General features: G+C 37.0%; 3 protein-coding genes across 3 annotated transcripts; 1 reads left to right on the top strand and 2 right to left on the bottom strand.

Moving 5' to 3' along the window:
* Positions 1 to 726: 726 nt before the first annotated feature.
* Positions 727 to 4,145, bottom strand: LOC122419530 (probable ATP-dependent RNA helicase DDX55 homolog). Its single transcript, XM_043434170.1, has 7 exons — positions 3,712 to 4,145; positions 3,489 to 3,596; positions 3,095 to 3,367; positions 2,621 to 2,979; positions 2,016 to 2,213; positions 1,193 to 1,886; positions 727 to 834 (listed from the first exon to the last, which is right to left on the bottom strand). Exons 1-7 carry the CDS (start codon positions 3,829 to 3,831, stop codon positions 793 to 795), a joined length of 1,794 nt encoding a protein of 597 aa, XP_043290105.1. The 5' UTR covers positions 3,832 to 4,145; the 3' UTR covers positions 727 to 792.
* A 272-nt stretch (positions 4,146 to 4,417) lies between these two features.
* LOC122419527 (kinesin-like protein KIF20B) lies at positions 4,418 to 11,780 on the bottom strand. The gene is made up of 12 exons (XM_043434168.1): positions 11,629 to 11,780; positions 10,654 to 11,159; positions 8,612 to 10,287; positions 7,270 to 8,304; positions 6,867 to 7,088; positions 6,624 to 6,761; positions 6,451 to 6,534; positions 6,103 to 6,346; positions 5,597 to 5,997; positions 5,348 to 5,472; positions 4,934 to 5,054; positions 4,418 to 4,843 (listed from the first exon to the last, which is right to left on the bottom strand). Exons 2-12 carry the CDS (start codon positions 11,153 to 11,155, stop codon positions 4,781 to 4,783), a joined length of 4,611 nt encoding a protein of 1,536 aa, XP_043290103.1. The 5' UTR covers positions 11,156 to 11,159; positions 11,629 to 11,780; the 3' UTR covers positions 4,418 to 4,780.
* Positions 11,781 to 12,261: 481 nt separating this feature from the next.
* Positions 12,262 to 17,130, top strand: LOC122419529 (CWF19-like protein 2). The gene is made up of 9 exons (XM_043434169.1): positions 12,262 to 12,916; positions 13,012 to 13,212; positions 13,350 to 13,751; positions 13,981 to 14,595; positions 14,949 to 15,221; positions 15,371 to 15,436; positions 15,512 to 15,817; positions 16,491 to 16,646; positions 16,738 to 17,130. Exons 1-9 carry the CDS (start codon positions 12,830 to 12,832, stop codon positions 17,062 to 17,064), a joined length of 2,433 nt encoding a protein of 810 aa, XP_043290104.1. The 5' UTR covers positions 12,262 to 12,829; the 3' UTR covers positions 17,065 to 17,130.
* Positions 17,131 to 17,361: the final 231 nt, after the last annotated feature.

The raw sequence follows: 17,361 nt of genomic DNA, 5'->3' as shown, positions 1-17,361 counted from the left end.
CGCCTTGCATTGGAGTGAATTTAAGTGAAGAATGCGCCGAATGTACATTCGCACATTCTTTATTTTTTGTATGAGCGAAGCTTGCAGGAAAAAAAGAATTACGTGCGGCTGGTACGAGGTGAGAATGTGTGGGTGCATACGCTATAGAGAAACGATCTCGACCCCTTTTCACGAAGGGCACGAGCAAAATTCATCTCTCTGCTGTACCTTTCGTGAGCTACATGCCGCATGTACAACAGATCGTGCAACTAAAACTTATTTTAATCGATTAGAGAATAGTTTTTTCCATATTTTTTATCCAATAACAATTTTTTTAAGCTCCTAATTTTTTCAGGTTTTCTCGCACAAGCGCAGTTAAGAAAAAACTTTATCAGCATTAAAGGACCACAATAATTTCTGATTCTTTACATATCCATGAAGTCTAAAAACAAAAACGAGAATTTTCATTATTCGGGCATTTCGAGACTGCAACGAAATGGAGAGGAAGTTTCACTGTTTCTGTCTTTCTCTCGACTCCTGTACGCTCGACGAAACGTGTTTGGAAACACACGGTCCAGTATCATCAGCAAAAATTCTCTTCCCTCCTTTTCTCCTTACCATTCGTTCGGCGATTTATGCCAACGTGCTCGGAATAGAATTGCATACTCTCGCCAACGAATGGCATCCTGAATCGATGAACCTACCGTGATGCGAAAAAAAATGAAGAAAACAAAAAACCATGTCGGATACGGCGTTAAGAAAATTTATTGAGTTCTTTATTTTAACAATGTGATTTAATTCGGACAGCATGTTTTACGTGATTCCAAACGCCTCGTCAAATTCCTCCCGCGATATCTAAAAATGGAAATATAGTGATTAATTTTTTCTTCAATTTTGGAAGCAATTGAAAATTGGGTAAAAAATCTGACTCAAAAATCGTTTTTGGAGGATCGTTCATGTTTCCCAACAAAATTGAAGGCGTTCGAAAAAATTCTTGGTCAATGGTAAAAGAGTAAAGGAAAATCAAAGAAAATCACGATCACACGGTATCGTCTGATCTTTTAGGCGTGCAAAGATATTTGACAGTAGAAATATGAAGCTAACACGTTAAGATGAGAAAAAATCAAGTTCCTGAAATTCCAGTACGCATACTCCCGCGAAAACTCTGAGTACAGATTTTTTGGGTTTGTTCATTATTGTACATTGTACGAACCTTTTTCTTTTTCAATTTTTTCATCAATGCGATGTCCTGGGCTAGTTCCGCGATGTCTTCAGCACTGACGACTTTATTTTTCTTCGCTTTTTTCACGCAGCCTTTTTCCATTTTTTCATTCTTTTTCTCCCTCTTCTTTCCTCGTTTTTCCTGTCTCTCGATCTTTCGTTTTTTGGCCTCGGACCAAGGTTCCGTTTGTTTCACACGACGTTTATTCTTTCCTGGCCAAATCCCTGTTTCACGATACTCGGACAATTTTGCCAGCCTGTTTTGTTCGCGTTGCTTGTCTTTGTACCCAATGCTATTGAGATCGACGTCAGTTTCGACGAAACTGGAAACATCGCGACCTTTGATTTCTGGCATTCGCGGCATTTTCAAAAGACCAAAACCCATACCGACTTTACCAAGATCGAGATCTTTCAGTCGGAGTATAAGATTGCATTCGTGCTTTTGATAACTTTGTATGTAAGACACAAGTGCACGATTTGCCTTGTCGAACACGAGTCTATCTTGCATTTGAAGCATTTTCATTGTTTTTACACAATTTAACGATGTCTCAGGCTCCGCTGTCAATTCGAGTTTTTCTAGCTCAACTTTTTGATTTCTTTTGATAAATTCGATGTACGCATCCTCGGTCTCGAGAAGAAAAAGTAGCGCGTTTCCTTCTTTACCAATTCTAGCAGTTCTGCCACATCTGAAACGAGGAAAAAAGACTTTCATTATTTTAAACTCAGTCATTTTGCCTTAGTCTTTTCTTTACTATTTTTTTTTTTTTAATCATTATTTTTTCAATATTTTACATCGTATTTTTCTATCTGTCTACCTATGAACGAAGCTACTCGCTGTCGATGGTGGATCGTACTGCAAAACCCAATCCACTTCCGGTATATCGATTCCTCTTGCCATAACGTCTGTGCACACGAGCAAGCCACTCGGAATATTACGAAATTCATCGAAAACTTTGTGTCTCTTGCTTTTCATTTTACCGTGCAATGCCAGTACCCTTGTGCTCGGCAACATTCTGAAACGACAGAATCAGTATGTGCTTAAAAACCCTATTCGTTGTTCAATCTTAAGAATTTTTACTCAAAAAGCGATTTTGTATTACTTAAAAAGTCGAATGAATAAAGGAATAAAGATTATTCACAATCACACTTTCATACTCATAAATATCAGAGAAATGGAAAAAATAAATAAAAGATCGTTGAAATTGAACGATTTTAGAATATGTTTCACCGCAAAAAATTGAGAATTTACGAAATTCGAAATTTTAAACAAATAAATGATTTTTCAAACGAAGAAATGGTCCTTCCTTAATGAGGATTGCTCAAATTCATATATTTTTTCAACATGAATTTTTCTTAATGGCCGATAACCAAAGAAAAATGTTATTTTTACAAATCTACAATATCAATTTAAAAAACTCACGATTGAATGACGTGGCTAAAATAGTCGACACAGGCGCAAGTCGAAAAAAATATCATGTACTTTAAATTGTCGCCTTTGAGTCTCACAAAGTCAATCATGGTTGCTAATTTGTTCTCAGCTTGAACAAGTACGTAATAATTGCTCAAAGTCAGAGGTGTCGAAAAAGTTGATTTTTCTTTCACTGATACGAGGGCAGGATTTCTAAGACCAGCTCTAATCAATTGTTGCAATTCTTTAGTTTGTGTCGCTGAGAAAAGTCCAGTTCGTCTTAGCCTTGGTAGGAAACTTAGAATTGTGTTCAATGTTGCACTAAATCCAAGATCCAAGAGTCTATCAGCCTCGTCCAATACCAGAAGTTCCTGCGAATATAAAATTCTTTGATGGGCGACGATGATGCAGATGAGCAATACAAATTGACCTTAAAATGTTGGCACATTTATCATTGAAGACTTATGACAATTGTAATTGGTTTACCAATGATTTGACATTTGCAGCCAAATTAATGCTTTTGCAATTAGACAACAAATCCTCCAATCGGCCAGGAGTTGCTATTATGATGTTAGCTCCGTCTTTGAGTCTAACAACATCTTCTTTTACCGTTGTACCACCAACAAGAAGAATTTGTGTAAGCTGAGGTATGTTCTGCAGGAAGTGTGACAAAACTTCACTAATCTGAGTGGCCAGCTCTCGGGTAGGAGAGATAACAATAGCGCCTACTTCAGTTGCTTTCCATTTTTCTTCACGTCTCTGTGGGAAGCAGGTCAACAGGGATAGAAAAAAATCTTCTTACTTCATAAACAAAATATTCGTATCAAACATGTTTCTAATGGTGGTGTAATAAATGTTGTTTGATTGAATGCTCATTTACCTGCAGTAACTCCAAAAGGGGAATAAGAAATGCAAGAGTTTTTCCGCTTCCTGTAACAGCTTCTGCTGCAACATCTTTACCAGACAACAAAAGAGGTATGCAGGCAGCCTTGTGAAAATAATAATAACGATAAAAAATAATAATCAGTGTAAAGTTCTACAGAATTTGATCAAATTATTTATGTTGCTGAACAGAGAAGAGTAACTGTTCATTCCGCATTTACCTGCACTGGCGTAGAGGTTAGGAATTTGAGTTTTCTTAGTGTTTTCGTCACTGAAGCACTCAAAGTTACACCCAATTCCGTAAATTTTTTATTTTTCAAATTAATTTTAGAAACTGCCATTATGACAATTCAAGCTAATTGTCTTCTTAAAAAATGACAAGCGAACTTTTATTATTGCAGAATGACAGCGTCGTTGAACAGATTTTATGACGATCACCGAATTTTTTCATGATTCGAAGCAGGAACACTCACTTAAAAATCATTAAATCATATATATCACACAACCAACGTATTAGTTTTTTGCTGGATAAAAATTCGTAATTCTTTGTAACGTGTACAAAATATAAATACGCTCGTGTCACCAGAAAACATAGATTGTCACGTTGCGAGCGATTGTGAGGTTACGCTCGATCGGAAACACGTGTGCCCCATCCCGGAAGTAAATACTATAATTTAATACAACCAGCACTAAAGGGACGTTAGAGTCGCTTGACAGAGCTAAAAACCCTAACACTATATACCATTGAATAGCGTTAGTTTACTTCGAATTTTGAGCGCAAATACTACCATAATGCAAATTCTTGATGCACGATTGATATTCGGATAATTTATAAAATTTTATGAAAACGGTAATTACGATGAATCCTCTTGAAAGTGACAACTGATCCATTTGTTTTTACCTCAATGATCGTACATCAAGTCGTTGAAAGATTGTGAAAAATATTCCTTTTTTTATTTCAGCAGAAGAATGTGTCAAAGTTAACTTAAAAGTAATCTTTCTTATACAATACACAAGGACCGTACTCAATGTTTTCGAGTTACAGTCTGTAAAAAATAAGTGGAGTTATACGAAATGGTACTGAAAGTTTCACAATAAACATACGTTGCTCTTATACTAACGTGCAAGCCGATCTTAAAAATCCATTTCAAGATGAATTTACTTGACAATGAAGAATCACATATTCAATAAATAATACTGACAGTAGAGTACGAAACTAAAGTATAATTCTGTACAATTATGTTTACAATGATCCGACTGAAGACCTTAAACCATTGAATGATTTTAAATCTACTTTCTGCGAGTCCTCAAACTTCGTCCCGAGGCTGATGGTGACGGTGTTGGTGGAACAGCCTAAACAGATGATATGCAAGTTATGATTTTTCTATTTTCAAAATAACCAGAGAAAATGTTCGACTGTAAGAAAAATCAATTATGACTCACTTCAAAGGTCTCTATGTCTACACAAGAATCGTCCACGGGCATGTACAGTTTTTTCCTGCGCGTACTCCTTTTCGTTTCCGACGACGGTGGCGGTAAAGCTGCTGCCCGTCTCCTTGGTTTCCTAGGGGTAAAAAATTAAACGCGAAACAATGATTATAGATTCGAAATGAAGCAAAACGTAAAAAGAAATTTTTTAATTTTTCGCCAAGCTCTGGGTCAATCCCTATGATGAACATTCTCAAATTCAATCTTCATTTTCAACCCTTAATATTTTTCTTTATACTTTCAGAAACCGCATACTAAAAATAATCAAAATACTCGAAATTTAAATTTTTTCGTTTTTGTTCACTAATCCATACCCCCATGAACTTTCCGGAAATTTTGCGTACGATTTAATTATCCTGAAAATCTTACCTAGCCTCGGAATCGGACAAATCGGTGGAATCGAGTACATTTTTTTTGCATTCATCTTCGGATTTAACAGTTTTTTCAAGAGGCGTGCTTGGCAATCTATGAAACAGTTCCTGAAACCTTGTGATCTGAAAATTAAAAAATGAATGAATCTTATACCAAGCATTTTCGATTTTGTGATCAAGAAAACGAAACGATGAAATGACATTTTTTAAGAAAACAAAGCTTGAAAAGTGAAGATTGAAGTCATACCTCTCGTCTTCCTCTTTCGTTATCTTCTTGAAGCGATTTTACCAAGTTTTCATACTGTTGGATCATCGCATCGCGATTGCTCATGAAAGACTGCATTTCAAGATCTTTTTGAGTAATCAACGCCTTCAAATCGTCTCTTTCGGTTTTGTATTTTTCCACTTCGGCTTTGTCGGTTTGTACTTTTTGTTGAATCATTTTAAACTGCTTCGAGCTCTTTTCCAACGCTGAAACGTGGGCTTCGAGAGCTTCAATTTCTTTTCTCGAACTTTCTTTCAATCTCATATAAAGCTCATCGGTACGAGCAAGTGCCTCTCTTGTTTCTAGCAACTCTGCCAAATTTTTCTTTATTTCCTCGTGGAGCTTTTTATCCTGTGCGTCTGCCGAGATGTGAGCTTTGTAAGCTGAAAAAGAAAACGATTTGAGAATATGGAAGCTCAAACTTTCACACCGTGCTCCATGTTTTTTAAAAGTTCAAAAATGGTAAAAAGTTGGATAAATTGACAAACATTTTTGTAACATTTTGATCTCTGTGTCCTTCTCTTGGTCCCTTTTATCGGCTGCTTGAAGACGCTGTTTCAATTGTTCCGTTTCTTTCACTCGTTCACTTATCTTTTCTTCCAATTCTTTTTTCTCCTTTTCAAAACGTTCCACGCATTTATTCAGCTCCGCGATCTTTTCATCTTGCTCTGTAGTACGCGTTGCGAGCTTTTCTTTGAGTTCGCCGATTTCCTTAAGGTGCACCTTAATTGTCTGAAAATAAAGTGTAACAGGATCAACGGAAAGAGAGTATTATCGCTGTCAGAAATTTTTATTTTATCTCAAAATGTGGATTGGAATTGTCATTGAAGTATTACCTCCATATGCATGTTTTCTTGTTCTTTGCTTTTGGTCAACTCTTTGTTCACATTTGCGATGTCGAGTTCGTGCGCTGCACGAGACTAAAATATTACAGATAAAATTTACAAATAATAATGTTCTTATTAAAATCTCTGTAATGCCAAAAAACGACACAATAATTCATCATTACCTCGGCGAATTGAGTCTCCAATTTTTTTCGAAGTTCTTCAGTCTCTTCCAACTGATTTTTCATTTTTTCTTCTTCTTTCTTTGTATCAGCGAGATCGTTCATTAAGCTCGTGATTTTTTGTTGAAACTCTTCACGACACTGTTGTAAATGAACGTATCATTCAGTATCGAATGAAAATGTGGATGTTCTTAAATAAATTGGTGAGTTCAACAATTCATATGATATTTTGGGAAACATATTTACCTCAGAAATTTGGGTTTCCGCTTTTTTGCGTATCTCCTCAGATTCCTGCAATAATTTTTGCACAGCATCCCTCTCTGTCATTGCAGAAGCGAGGTTATTCTCCGAAGATTTAATCTCATTTGACAAGGTCTCAAGTTCTTCACGATCTTTGGTTGATTGTTGCTCCAAGGAGTCGTTGATTTTTCGTAAACTTTCAACTTCTCCTTCCAGTTTCGATATCAACTTGAAACAAATAAAATATCAGGATTATTTGGAGTTTTCAAGAAATGAATAATTTCCTCATTATCTCATTGTGAAGTTGTGGAATAAAAAGACAAGTTCTAATTATTTTTTACTAAAATAATTTTCAAGAAATCTACCGACAATTGAATTACTGATCATTGAATTAAGCATTGGAACCTACCAGTTGCTTTTCTTTGCACTCAATTTCGAGCTGCGAACATTTAATCTTGAGCTCGTCGATTAATGTGTCCATGACAACCGGCTCCTGATTCTCATTGAAAGAGGTTTGTATAGATTTATCATCTTCGCTGGAAGATACGAAGCTCGTCTGCATGGATTTGTTATGATCGATAACAGCGTCGGTTTGGTTGCCACCTTCGGTTATCGAAATTGCGTTGGTTTGACTTTCCGAATCCTTAAGCGAGGGACGTTGTTCGAGTGTTCGAGCTTCGCTTTTAAGGCTCTGTGCTTTTTTCAATTCTTCTATACTTTGCGTGATTGCTGTGAATTGTTGTTTGGTCGAGTCGAGAGATTCCTTTAATGATTCAATTTCTTTGATACTTTGTGACCATTTTTTCTTTAACGATTTATTTTCGAGCTCAGTCTCCTCGAGTTTGGTTCGCAGTTCTATGAGTTTATCAACCATCCCATCATCGTTTTCTTCCAAAGCGATTTCTTGAACTTGTACCAACATTTCACTCTCTCGATCGTTTCTGTATGCGCTCGATGGAATGGTCAAAACTTCATCGGTATCGGTCTTTATAACGATTTCATCGGGAATTACTATTTTGGGAAAGTCTGTCGACAAGTCACACTCGGATTCAGACAAAATTTCTTTTTTTATTTCAATCTCTGTCACAGTTGGACTTGAAGCAATGATTTCGTTCGGTGATGATGATTTTTCCAGAGATTTTACTTTCTCCGTCAATTCTCGAATTGTTTCCTCCATTTGAGCTCGAGTTTGGCAGAAACGTTCTTCCGCTTCCCTCATCATGATTGTTTGTTGATTGAGCTTTTCTTCTAAAATATCGGTTGCTTTGGTTTTCTGTTCCAAACAGGCGTTCGTATCGTCTAGTAATGTTTTCAAATCTGCGATGTTCTCCGTCGTTTCAGCTAAAGCTACTTCACTCTCTTTTAATCGAACTTCCATCATTTCTGCATGTGACGATATGCTGATATACTCCTCTTTGGCTTCGTTCAAAAATTCTTTCAAGTTCTGCAATGAGATAAAAATAGTCATGAAATTTTTTTCGTTTCTCAACCATTAATTCCTCGGGAATCGATTTTCTCTCAAACTTTTTCTCTTCACAAAAAACGTTAAACTTTTATCAGAAATAAACGATCGAGATTTACAGTTTCGAGGTGCATGAAAAATATTAATGGGATTCGGGTCATTGAAGTATTGGAGTACTTGGGAAATAATTCCATGAACTTCAGGCCTTTCCCTATCTCAATTATCTCAATTAAATCTCTTTGTTTAAAAAGCTTATAATTTACAGTCACGTAAAAACAATAATAAATACCTTAATGTGGTCCTGTTTGTCACTTAATTGTTTCCTCAATCCTTCGACATACGTGAGACTTTCATCGTCCTTGCATATGGAGCTCTGAGCCGTTGCTAGGAGATTCTTCAAGCTCTTGAGTTCATCCTTCACCAAGCCAAGCTCAAAAGCAATTTTATTTTTCTCTGTTAATATTGCGTCATTGCTTTCACGAAGATGTTTCATGGACTTCTTTAAGCCATGTATTTTAGTGTGTAAACGCGAATTCTCAATTTCAAGTTCAGCGACGTCTTTGGCTTCATCCTCGCTGCAGCTGTCGTCCGCGCGTCGGCGTTTACGAGACGTTAAATCATTGAGTTTAGTTTTGTAGAAATTTTCTACCATGTTGATTCTCCATTCGGTATGGTCTTCACTCTGTGCCTCGACGTCTTTCAGACGGTTTTTCCAATCGGTCTCCAATTTTTTCATCATCGCCATGTAAGTATCGCTCAGTTCTTGTCGAATTTGCAAATCTTTGTTGAGCATCGACGCTTTTAGAGCGGCAAGTTCTTTCTTGAGGTTCGTATTTTCGTCTAGTAAATCTTCATAATCATCAGGATTTATGTAATCACTTTCCCTTTCCGTATTATCTGAAGATTCAACGACGTGAGACAAGTCCGAAGGGTCCCAATCCGTAGTAGATTTAACGCTTCGTGCAACGATTTGGGAAAATCGTGTGTTGGTTACTTGACGACGTATCTTTTTCGGTTCTATTATTATTTTCTTTGCAATAGCAGCAAAATTTAAAACATTTTGGGTTTCCGTGTAAAGATTGGGTATTGGATTGACATTTACTATCAGAGCGATTTGTTCCTTGCCAGAGAGAGCACGTTGGAAAAGTCGAGTTAATTTCGACTCTCGAAAAGGACCGATATGCTCCTGACGTTGTTTTATCGACTGGCCCTCGTAAATGGTTTTCAAACAACGACCAAGAACCAGAAGGCTGGTGTTGATGTTCTGTGCTTCTTTGAGTCTGTCGCCAACGTTTAGAGTTTTTTTCAATCGCTCTGAACCAGCGAGATCGCAAAATGTAAATGTGCTTACTTCTACGGACTCAGGAATATTTTCTGTGTAATATTTCAGCAATTTTATCGTAAAGATGCAGTGCGACCTCGAACTCCGGGCGTTCAGAGCTGTTGCGGCGACTTTCAAATTGTACTGACCCGCCATCAAAACTTGATAAGCTTCAGATCCTGAGTTGACGCAAACGGTTCTCAAACCCTTTATGAAAGCTCGATCATGACCGTCGGCAGCGAGCTTCAGTGGTGGTCGACGTTTTTGGCACTCATTCGATAACAAATCGTAAATGTTCTCGTTATAAATTTCCGCAAATGAAACCCATACGCTGTAATGCGCGTCGCATGCTTCACTCGCTCGTATCGGGGACTCTTCTTGAAGTAATTTTTGCATTTGTTTGTACGCGTTTATGTACTGGTACTTGTCGATCGAGGCGAATGTTAACAATTTGTTTTTCGCTTCGAGCTCTTGCGCACGATCTACCGCGTTCAAACTCACGACATTGTTGCCGTGGATCGGTTTATAGCAAGGGGTTGGACGCGGATTTATGTTCGAGAAAACATACTCGAGACCCCGCGGTATTATCCCCGGTGACGTCGTCGTCCCTTGGAGAGTGTACGATTTGCCTGAATTAGTTGTTCCTTATAACAAAAAAAAAAGCATTTATAGATCATGAGTTTACGAAAAAATATCTAGAGTGCGATCCAAGTTCGATAATTCACCGAAATAATTAAGCATCAAATTTATTTTTCATCTATATGAAAAATAATATTAATTTTTAGCACAATTGAGCAGAAACGTAAATCGACGTTTGTAGATGGAACATACGGAAAAAATTCATGAACTTATTCCTTTGTGAATGAGTTTCTGAACAGAAGGGTATTGGCACGTTTAATTTCTTGTCTAAGTTTTGGTTTCCATGCATTGTTCAATGAACCAAGTGAACTAACTCAAATAAGACGGTCAAGAAAATGGAATTCTCCATGTTGAAATTGATCATATTTTACCGTAAGTCATGACTGTACAATTTTGTCCAGCCAAAAAATCCATCATTCGCTGCTGAATGATTTCTTCGAATAGATTAAGTTGTGTAGTTTCTGGTCCAAAGGTTTGGGTGAATGTGAATTTTCGACACACACCTTCGGAGGCTTTAGCTCCTTTAACGGAGGTAAAAGTGCTATCGAACGTTGGTAATTGTGTGATGAGCGTTGTTGAATTGGTAATTCGGTAAGCTTCACTTTCTTCTTTAGATAAATGAAGCTTGCGTGGAAATGGTTTCATGCGAAGATACACTTTGATTGTTTGAAGATCTATGGATTCTGAAGCTGAGGAAGCAGTCTCATTTGGATATTCGATTTCTTCATCCTCGTACAAAGAAATAAGATTCTTCTGGAGCGACGGAAGGGGCCTTTGGTAAGGTGCAAGAATACTTGGATCTCGCGAGTAAAGAAACGTCATATTATTACCCTCAACATCCGAGGGTCTTATGGAATCCAGAGTTCTTTCCATTGTGCTATAAAAATAATTCAAACGTAGCATGAAAAACGTTATTACTGACAGCATTGTTGTGATCGTAAACTGCAGTAAAAGTTTTGAAAATTTTCATGCATGTGATTCGAAGATTAGTGACTTCAGGAGATTCAATTTCTTTCAATCAATTTTCTTGCAAATCTTAAAACAATAAACAAAGGGTGCAATTATACAAATAAAAGGACAGCTGATATGAATACGAACGAGTCGTTGTCATTTGTTTTTATGGATACCGAGGTATTCGGACTAGGCAACGTAAATCATTAAAATAAGATAGAAAACAGAACTGTCATATAAAACGTATATTAACGATTCACGCACTGTATATTCGTAATACTGAACTTTGACAAGGGATACTTCGAACCAATAGAGTCCGGCGCGTTCAAATTTTTCTGCGGACGGACGCCGCATTCAACTCATTGCTTGTAATTGTAATTCATCGAAATTCTTACCTTTTCTGTGCTCAATTCATAGGGGGAAACACAAGTGATAACAACATGAAAATTATGTAGGTTCTTCACAGCGAAACGAAAAGGATAGTTTTCGTAAAAATCATAAAAGTTTTTGGAAACTGTCAGCAACGTTGCGAATCACTTGCCGACCGTTTGAGTTTGAAACAGCCGTTAAAAATTTGCGATTCCGGCATGCCGGAAGTTTCCCCACTTTGTACTGTCCAATCCCGTACGTTGATTCGTCTATATCCACATAAATTTCGTTTACGCAACCAATCATATTGCTTCAAATCAGGATGAAACAAGTTTTCATGTTTTGTTTTGAAATACGCTTGCGCCACTACGTTATCGGAGGAGATGTCACTATAGTAATAAAATAACATATGTGAAAGGAAAAAAACTTTTCGTCAAAACACAGTTACTACTATTGAATAATAAAGGCCTTTTTTTCTCCTCTTGTATTCTTTTTTAATCATCTTTTATTCATTTCAGACATATTTATGAATATAATGTTTATAATTCCTGCTTAACAACTTTGGCGGTCGCGCCATATCTTTTTTTTTCGATTTTTATTTGCCTGTTATTTTCCTAGGCCGTCATTGGACCTCCATGAGTCCATGAGTTTGACCGATTTTTTTGTATCATGGTTTTTAAATTCAACCATTTTTTTTATCGTAAAATAAACGAATTACTGCAAAGAATACGTTATATTTTACAATTTGAAAAAATCACTTATTTAGACATAAAATGTATTTAAAAAAAAGTCAGAAATGGAATATTAATCGGCCGAGTTAACAGAGGTCCTAATTGGTGGTGAATGCTCCAATGGAGCGTGTATTTAATCAGCTGCGAGACTTAGCGCGAATTCAAAAAAATAATTGTCATTAATCAATACGGTAATAAATAGAAATGACAAGGGAAAAAAACGATCTTTTCTTCAACTTCAGTGTGATTGTTGAGGGCGTGTGATTATTAACAAATCAAAAACAGACACACGTGTCAACTGACAAGTTTGGATTCTTGTGAATCTAGTAAACCCTGCTAGTAAACTTCAGCATTTAACCTCACTTTTCACAAGAGTTTCTATGTTTTGAAATGAAATTTCGAAGCGAGGATTTCATGATAGAGGATTTTATCTAGCGAAATAAATATTAAATTCCATATTCGTGAATTTTTTCCTTGAATCGTTTCAATTTAAAATATGTCGTTCATCAATTTTGAGAGTTCGAAGGTCAAAGAAGCCGAGAGACAAGCTTTGAGGGAAGCTCGTGAGAAAATTTTGACAAATGTAAGATCGAAATTATCATTTTCAAGAGAAATATCGACAACAGCTAGAATATTAATAGTTTATAGGCTAAGTGTTATTAAAAATTTATATTTCAGGCTGAGATCGCTTACAGAAAAAAACAAGCTCAAGTACAGAGAGCAAAGGAACGAGGCGATGATCAATGGATGTTACCATCTGTGGAGGCCAAACTTTCTTCCACAGTATCCTCGAAGCGGAAGAAGAAAAAAGAGAAGAAAAACAAAAAAGCAAAAAAATCAAAGAAAAAAAAGAAGCATAAAGAATCTAGTTCTGATAGTGTATAACAATTTTATCACTTTCGTAAAATAATCTAACAAAGTTGCATCATTTCTAAACGAATATGCAAACAACAAAGATAATAATAATCTCAATAGTTACAGAAGCAGCAATATTCATTGGTATTTCGATTTTATAGGCGTCCTCAGGAGACGAAACTGAAGAATGGGTAGAAAAAGGCACAGAAATGCCGGGACATTCAGAATCAGAAACATCCAAGTGCATTGTATCCGAGAAACCGCTTGAACGAGATGAGTGGATGAATCTCCCAGGTTCTTTTTTGTGCTCGTCGCGTGATGAGAAACAGAAGAAAAAGGAAGAAGATAAGAAAGAAACATGCATTTTGGACAAACCGGGACAGAGTAGCCGAGAATTAAATCCATACTGGAAAGATGGAGGAATGGGGCTCCCAGAAATGAAAGATACTCACGAAGCCAAAGTAATGGATGCAGCTTGGTTGAAAAAAAGTTTACGGAGGGCACAAGAACAGGCTGAGGAAGAAGGAAAAAGTCTTGAAGAAGTTGCTGCAGCGAGATGGGGTGTGAGTGTATACTTTGCAATTTTTTTAAATTAAAACGATCCTGCTTTTGATCTTTTTTTTACTTTCCACGATTGGAAAATTCAAGAAAAATTCTGCTCAATCTGAAAACTGAGATGTCTGAGATGCCAACTTCCAATTACTTTTTGTCAAATTCACTTTTTCTGGAATATTATCAAATCACTTCTTGGGCGTAAATGGATGTAGACAAAATGTTAAAATCTATTTGCAGTCGCTGGATAAGATACATTCGATGATCGAGGAAGCCGAGAAAAATTCACGGAAAATTTATGGTAGCGGAAATGATTGGAGACGAGACAGTAGAAAATATTCGTCTTCTAGTCGGAAAATTTACGACGACCATGAGTCCAACGATCGTCGAGCAGAGAAAGGTCGTGAAAAACGTCGGAAGGATAGTCGCGAACGAGATGAACGATCGAGAAAGCGATCGAAGTCACCGAGTCTTGAGCGCGATAGAAAACGATCTTCAAATATTGATGACGGACAATTAAATGCAGATCGAAAAAAAATCACTTTTATGAAGCCCGGCGACGAAGAATATTCCTCTGCATCGAGCTCACGAAAATCTTCTTCCAGCATCAAGCGATGGCAGAAACCGAATACGAATAAATCATCCGTGGAACAGCAGCGACATGGTCACACACCGAAAAATCATCGTGAACGATCACCGAAATCTTCATCCGATGAAAGCCAGTCCGATCATGATGATAGGAAATCAACGCAAGTTGACGATAGAAAATCTGGTGACAACGAAGAAATTATAACCGAAGCCGAGATGAACAAGCTCGGAGCCAAAATCGTAAAAGCAGAAATAATGGGCGACATGGTGAGATTTGAAATTTGAATAAAAAGTATTGATCATATTACAATAAAGTTTCATATCAGAATAAGTTGCTACATCTACAGCAAAACATGTGTCTGGCAAAAGTTTCATGATAGTAGAATTTCTTTATTTGTTCTCGCTCTAAAATTCATAAAATGGTCCACATCAAATTTCTGTGCTAATGGAACGATTTTTATTTTCGTTAAGTTCTTCGAGTTTACCGATTTTAATAATTGTCTTTTGATTTGTCAAAGAGAAATAAACAGTGTTTCTTTGGATTTTTTTGACTGGAATATTTCTAGAATTTAATAAGATTGAACGAATGGAAAAATTTTCTGATCGATATCCTCCAACAGGAATTAGCGGCTGAACTTAAAGCAAAATTAGAATTAGCAAGAACAGCGCGAAAGAACAAGCCTGCAGTATCCTCTGGCACGAAACCCGCAGAAGAGGAGAATGTCATTTTAACGAAAATCAATGCTAAGGGTATGGCGAGACCGTTGGAGCCGAGGAGCCTTTATGAAGAACCTACAGGGGGTAGACGCAAAGCCAAGAAAGTGGATACTCATGAGTCCGGAAAGCGAGTGCGATACTTTGCTGATGACGATAAATTTACTCTGCAAGAAATGGTAATAAACACCTCCCGATTTATGTCTATTGCAAATCTAGGTTAACAGCACAGAAAACAAAAATTTAAACGTACGAGATTTCGAATGGAAAATGAAGCCGGAGAAGAGTAAAATAATTGATACCGAATAAGAAAAAATTGAAATTTCAGTTCCAGCGAGAAAAGGGTGAAACTTCAGCCGAGAATGACGCGACTTTCGTGAAAATGGCCTCGAAGGTATTTTCACTTGCATTTCGAGACTTGATTTCTACCAGTTTTGCAGGGAGATCTAACAGCTGTAAAATATTTCAGAGCATGGATATGGACGAGCTTTTTGAACAACGAATTACGAGGCAAGATTCAGACGCGAAACAAGACGAAAGGGATCGTACAAGGGCGATTAAGGCTCACAAGAAGCTCGAGAAGAGCTTGGACAACTGTCGCTGGTGTTTCGATTCTAAAAATATGTTGAAACATCTCATAGTCGCTATGGGATCGAAGACGTATGTCAGTCTACCTTCTCACGTCTCCATGACCGTTGGACATTGCATTTTGGCACCGATTCATCACGTCTCCTGTCAAACACAATTGGACGAAGATGTTTGGGAAGAACTTCAAGTAAGAACAAATAAATTCGTTCACAGGGAGTTATCGACTGGAATTTTGGCGTCGAATTCGGTCTCCCTTCTTAACGGATTAACCGGTTGACTGGTATTGGATCATATATGTACAAAAAAAAGTCGGGCCCATTCTGGTTTTTTATCATATGTGTACATATTGAAATAACTTTTTCAATTTTCAACCGATTTGGACAAAAATTGGTATACAGTGGTTTTTTGGGTCGCTGAGTCGATTTTTGAACTTAATTTTCACTTCACTACCCTTGGAAATGGGGAAAATCGAAGGTTGAGGGTGAAATTTTTCGTTTTTTCAATGGATTTTCATGCCATATGACATGAAAATTTTTAGTTTTTTATCACACTGGACTCTTTCATCGAAATCAAACAAAATTCGCTACCCCAAAAAATGTGAAAAATAAGGGTTCAGGATGAAATTTGTTAATTTTTCACTGCGAAAATTTCATGCTTTATCACATGAAAATGGAATCAGCAACCTCGAAAACCCTCAGAAATAAATTATCGTGATTTTCGGTAACATATTGGCTCGTACCAGATTTGGCACAAAAACTGGAAAAAAGCTCACCAGTCAACCGGTTAAAAGAAAAAAAAAATTCACTAAATCTGAGAATAAAATTCGAAGATATTAATTGTCATGCACTCGATGGTTTCAGAACTTCAAAAAAGCATTAACGAAAATGTTTATGAAGAGAAACGAATTTCCCGTCTTTTTCGAAATGTCAGTTGGCCAGCACAGATTTCCACATATGCAATTAGAATGTATCCCGTTGCCGGATGAAGTCGGAAGCATGGCCCCAATATATTTCAAGGTCAGTGGAAAAAGGAAATGAAAACCCTGATTATTCATTGTGAGACAAAATTAGCAAAATACATTGTCACAAAAATTAATTTGTTTCGCAGAAAGCTCTGTTAGAATGTGAGACAGAGTGGTCGACCAATAAGAAAGTCATTGACCTGAGCAATAAAGACGTGCGCCAGGCGATACCAAAAGGCCTTCCATATTTCTCTGTTAATTTTGGCAACCACGGAGGATTCGCTCACGTCATAGAGGACGAGAAATTGTTCCCGAAAAACTTTGCTCAAGAAATTATCGGTGGAATATTGGATCTTGATCACAGCCTTTGGCGAAAACCAAGACGCGAGAATTTCGATCAACAGCGGAAGAAAGTTCTGGAGTTTGCAACCTCCTGGAAACCATACGATTTCACTACGAATGACGATTCGTAGGCCAACATTAGGTTATTATAATTGTACATAATCGACATTAATAAAACTAACAATTGGTGTGAATAAGTGAATATGTCCCGATTCTTTCGATTCTCGATTTCGTTTGATTCAACGCGACATTGAAAGAACTTTTTCACGCTTTTATTAATTATTCCTTATTCCATGACCTTTCATTTTGTACGTGGGGTCGTTGGAGTTTCAGCATCGAAAAATCAACTTTGCTTCAAAATTAGGACAATTTCAAAAACTTTGAGAAAGAATAAAACAAAACGAAATTTTATTCGACATAGAAAAATA

Source organism: Venturia canescens, chromosome 1 (assembly GCF_019457755.1).
Source record: "Venturia canescens isolate UGA chromosome 1, ASM1945775v1, whole genome shotgun sequence".
NCBI lineage: Eukaryota > Metazoa > Arthropoda > Insecta > Hymenoptera > Ichneumonidae > Venturia > Venturia canescens.
Note: the sequence above shows the minus strand (reverse complement) of the source record. Positions and strands in the feature narration are given on the sequence as shown.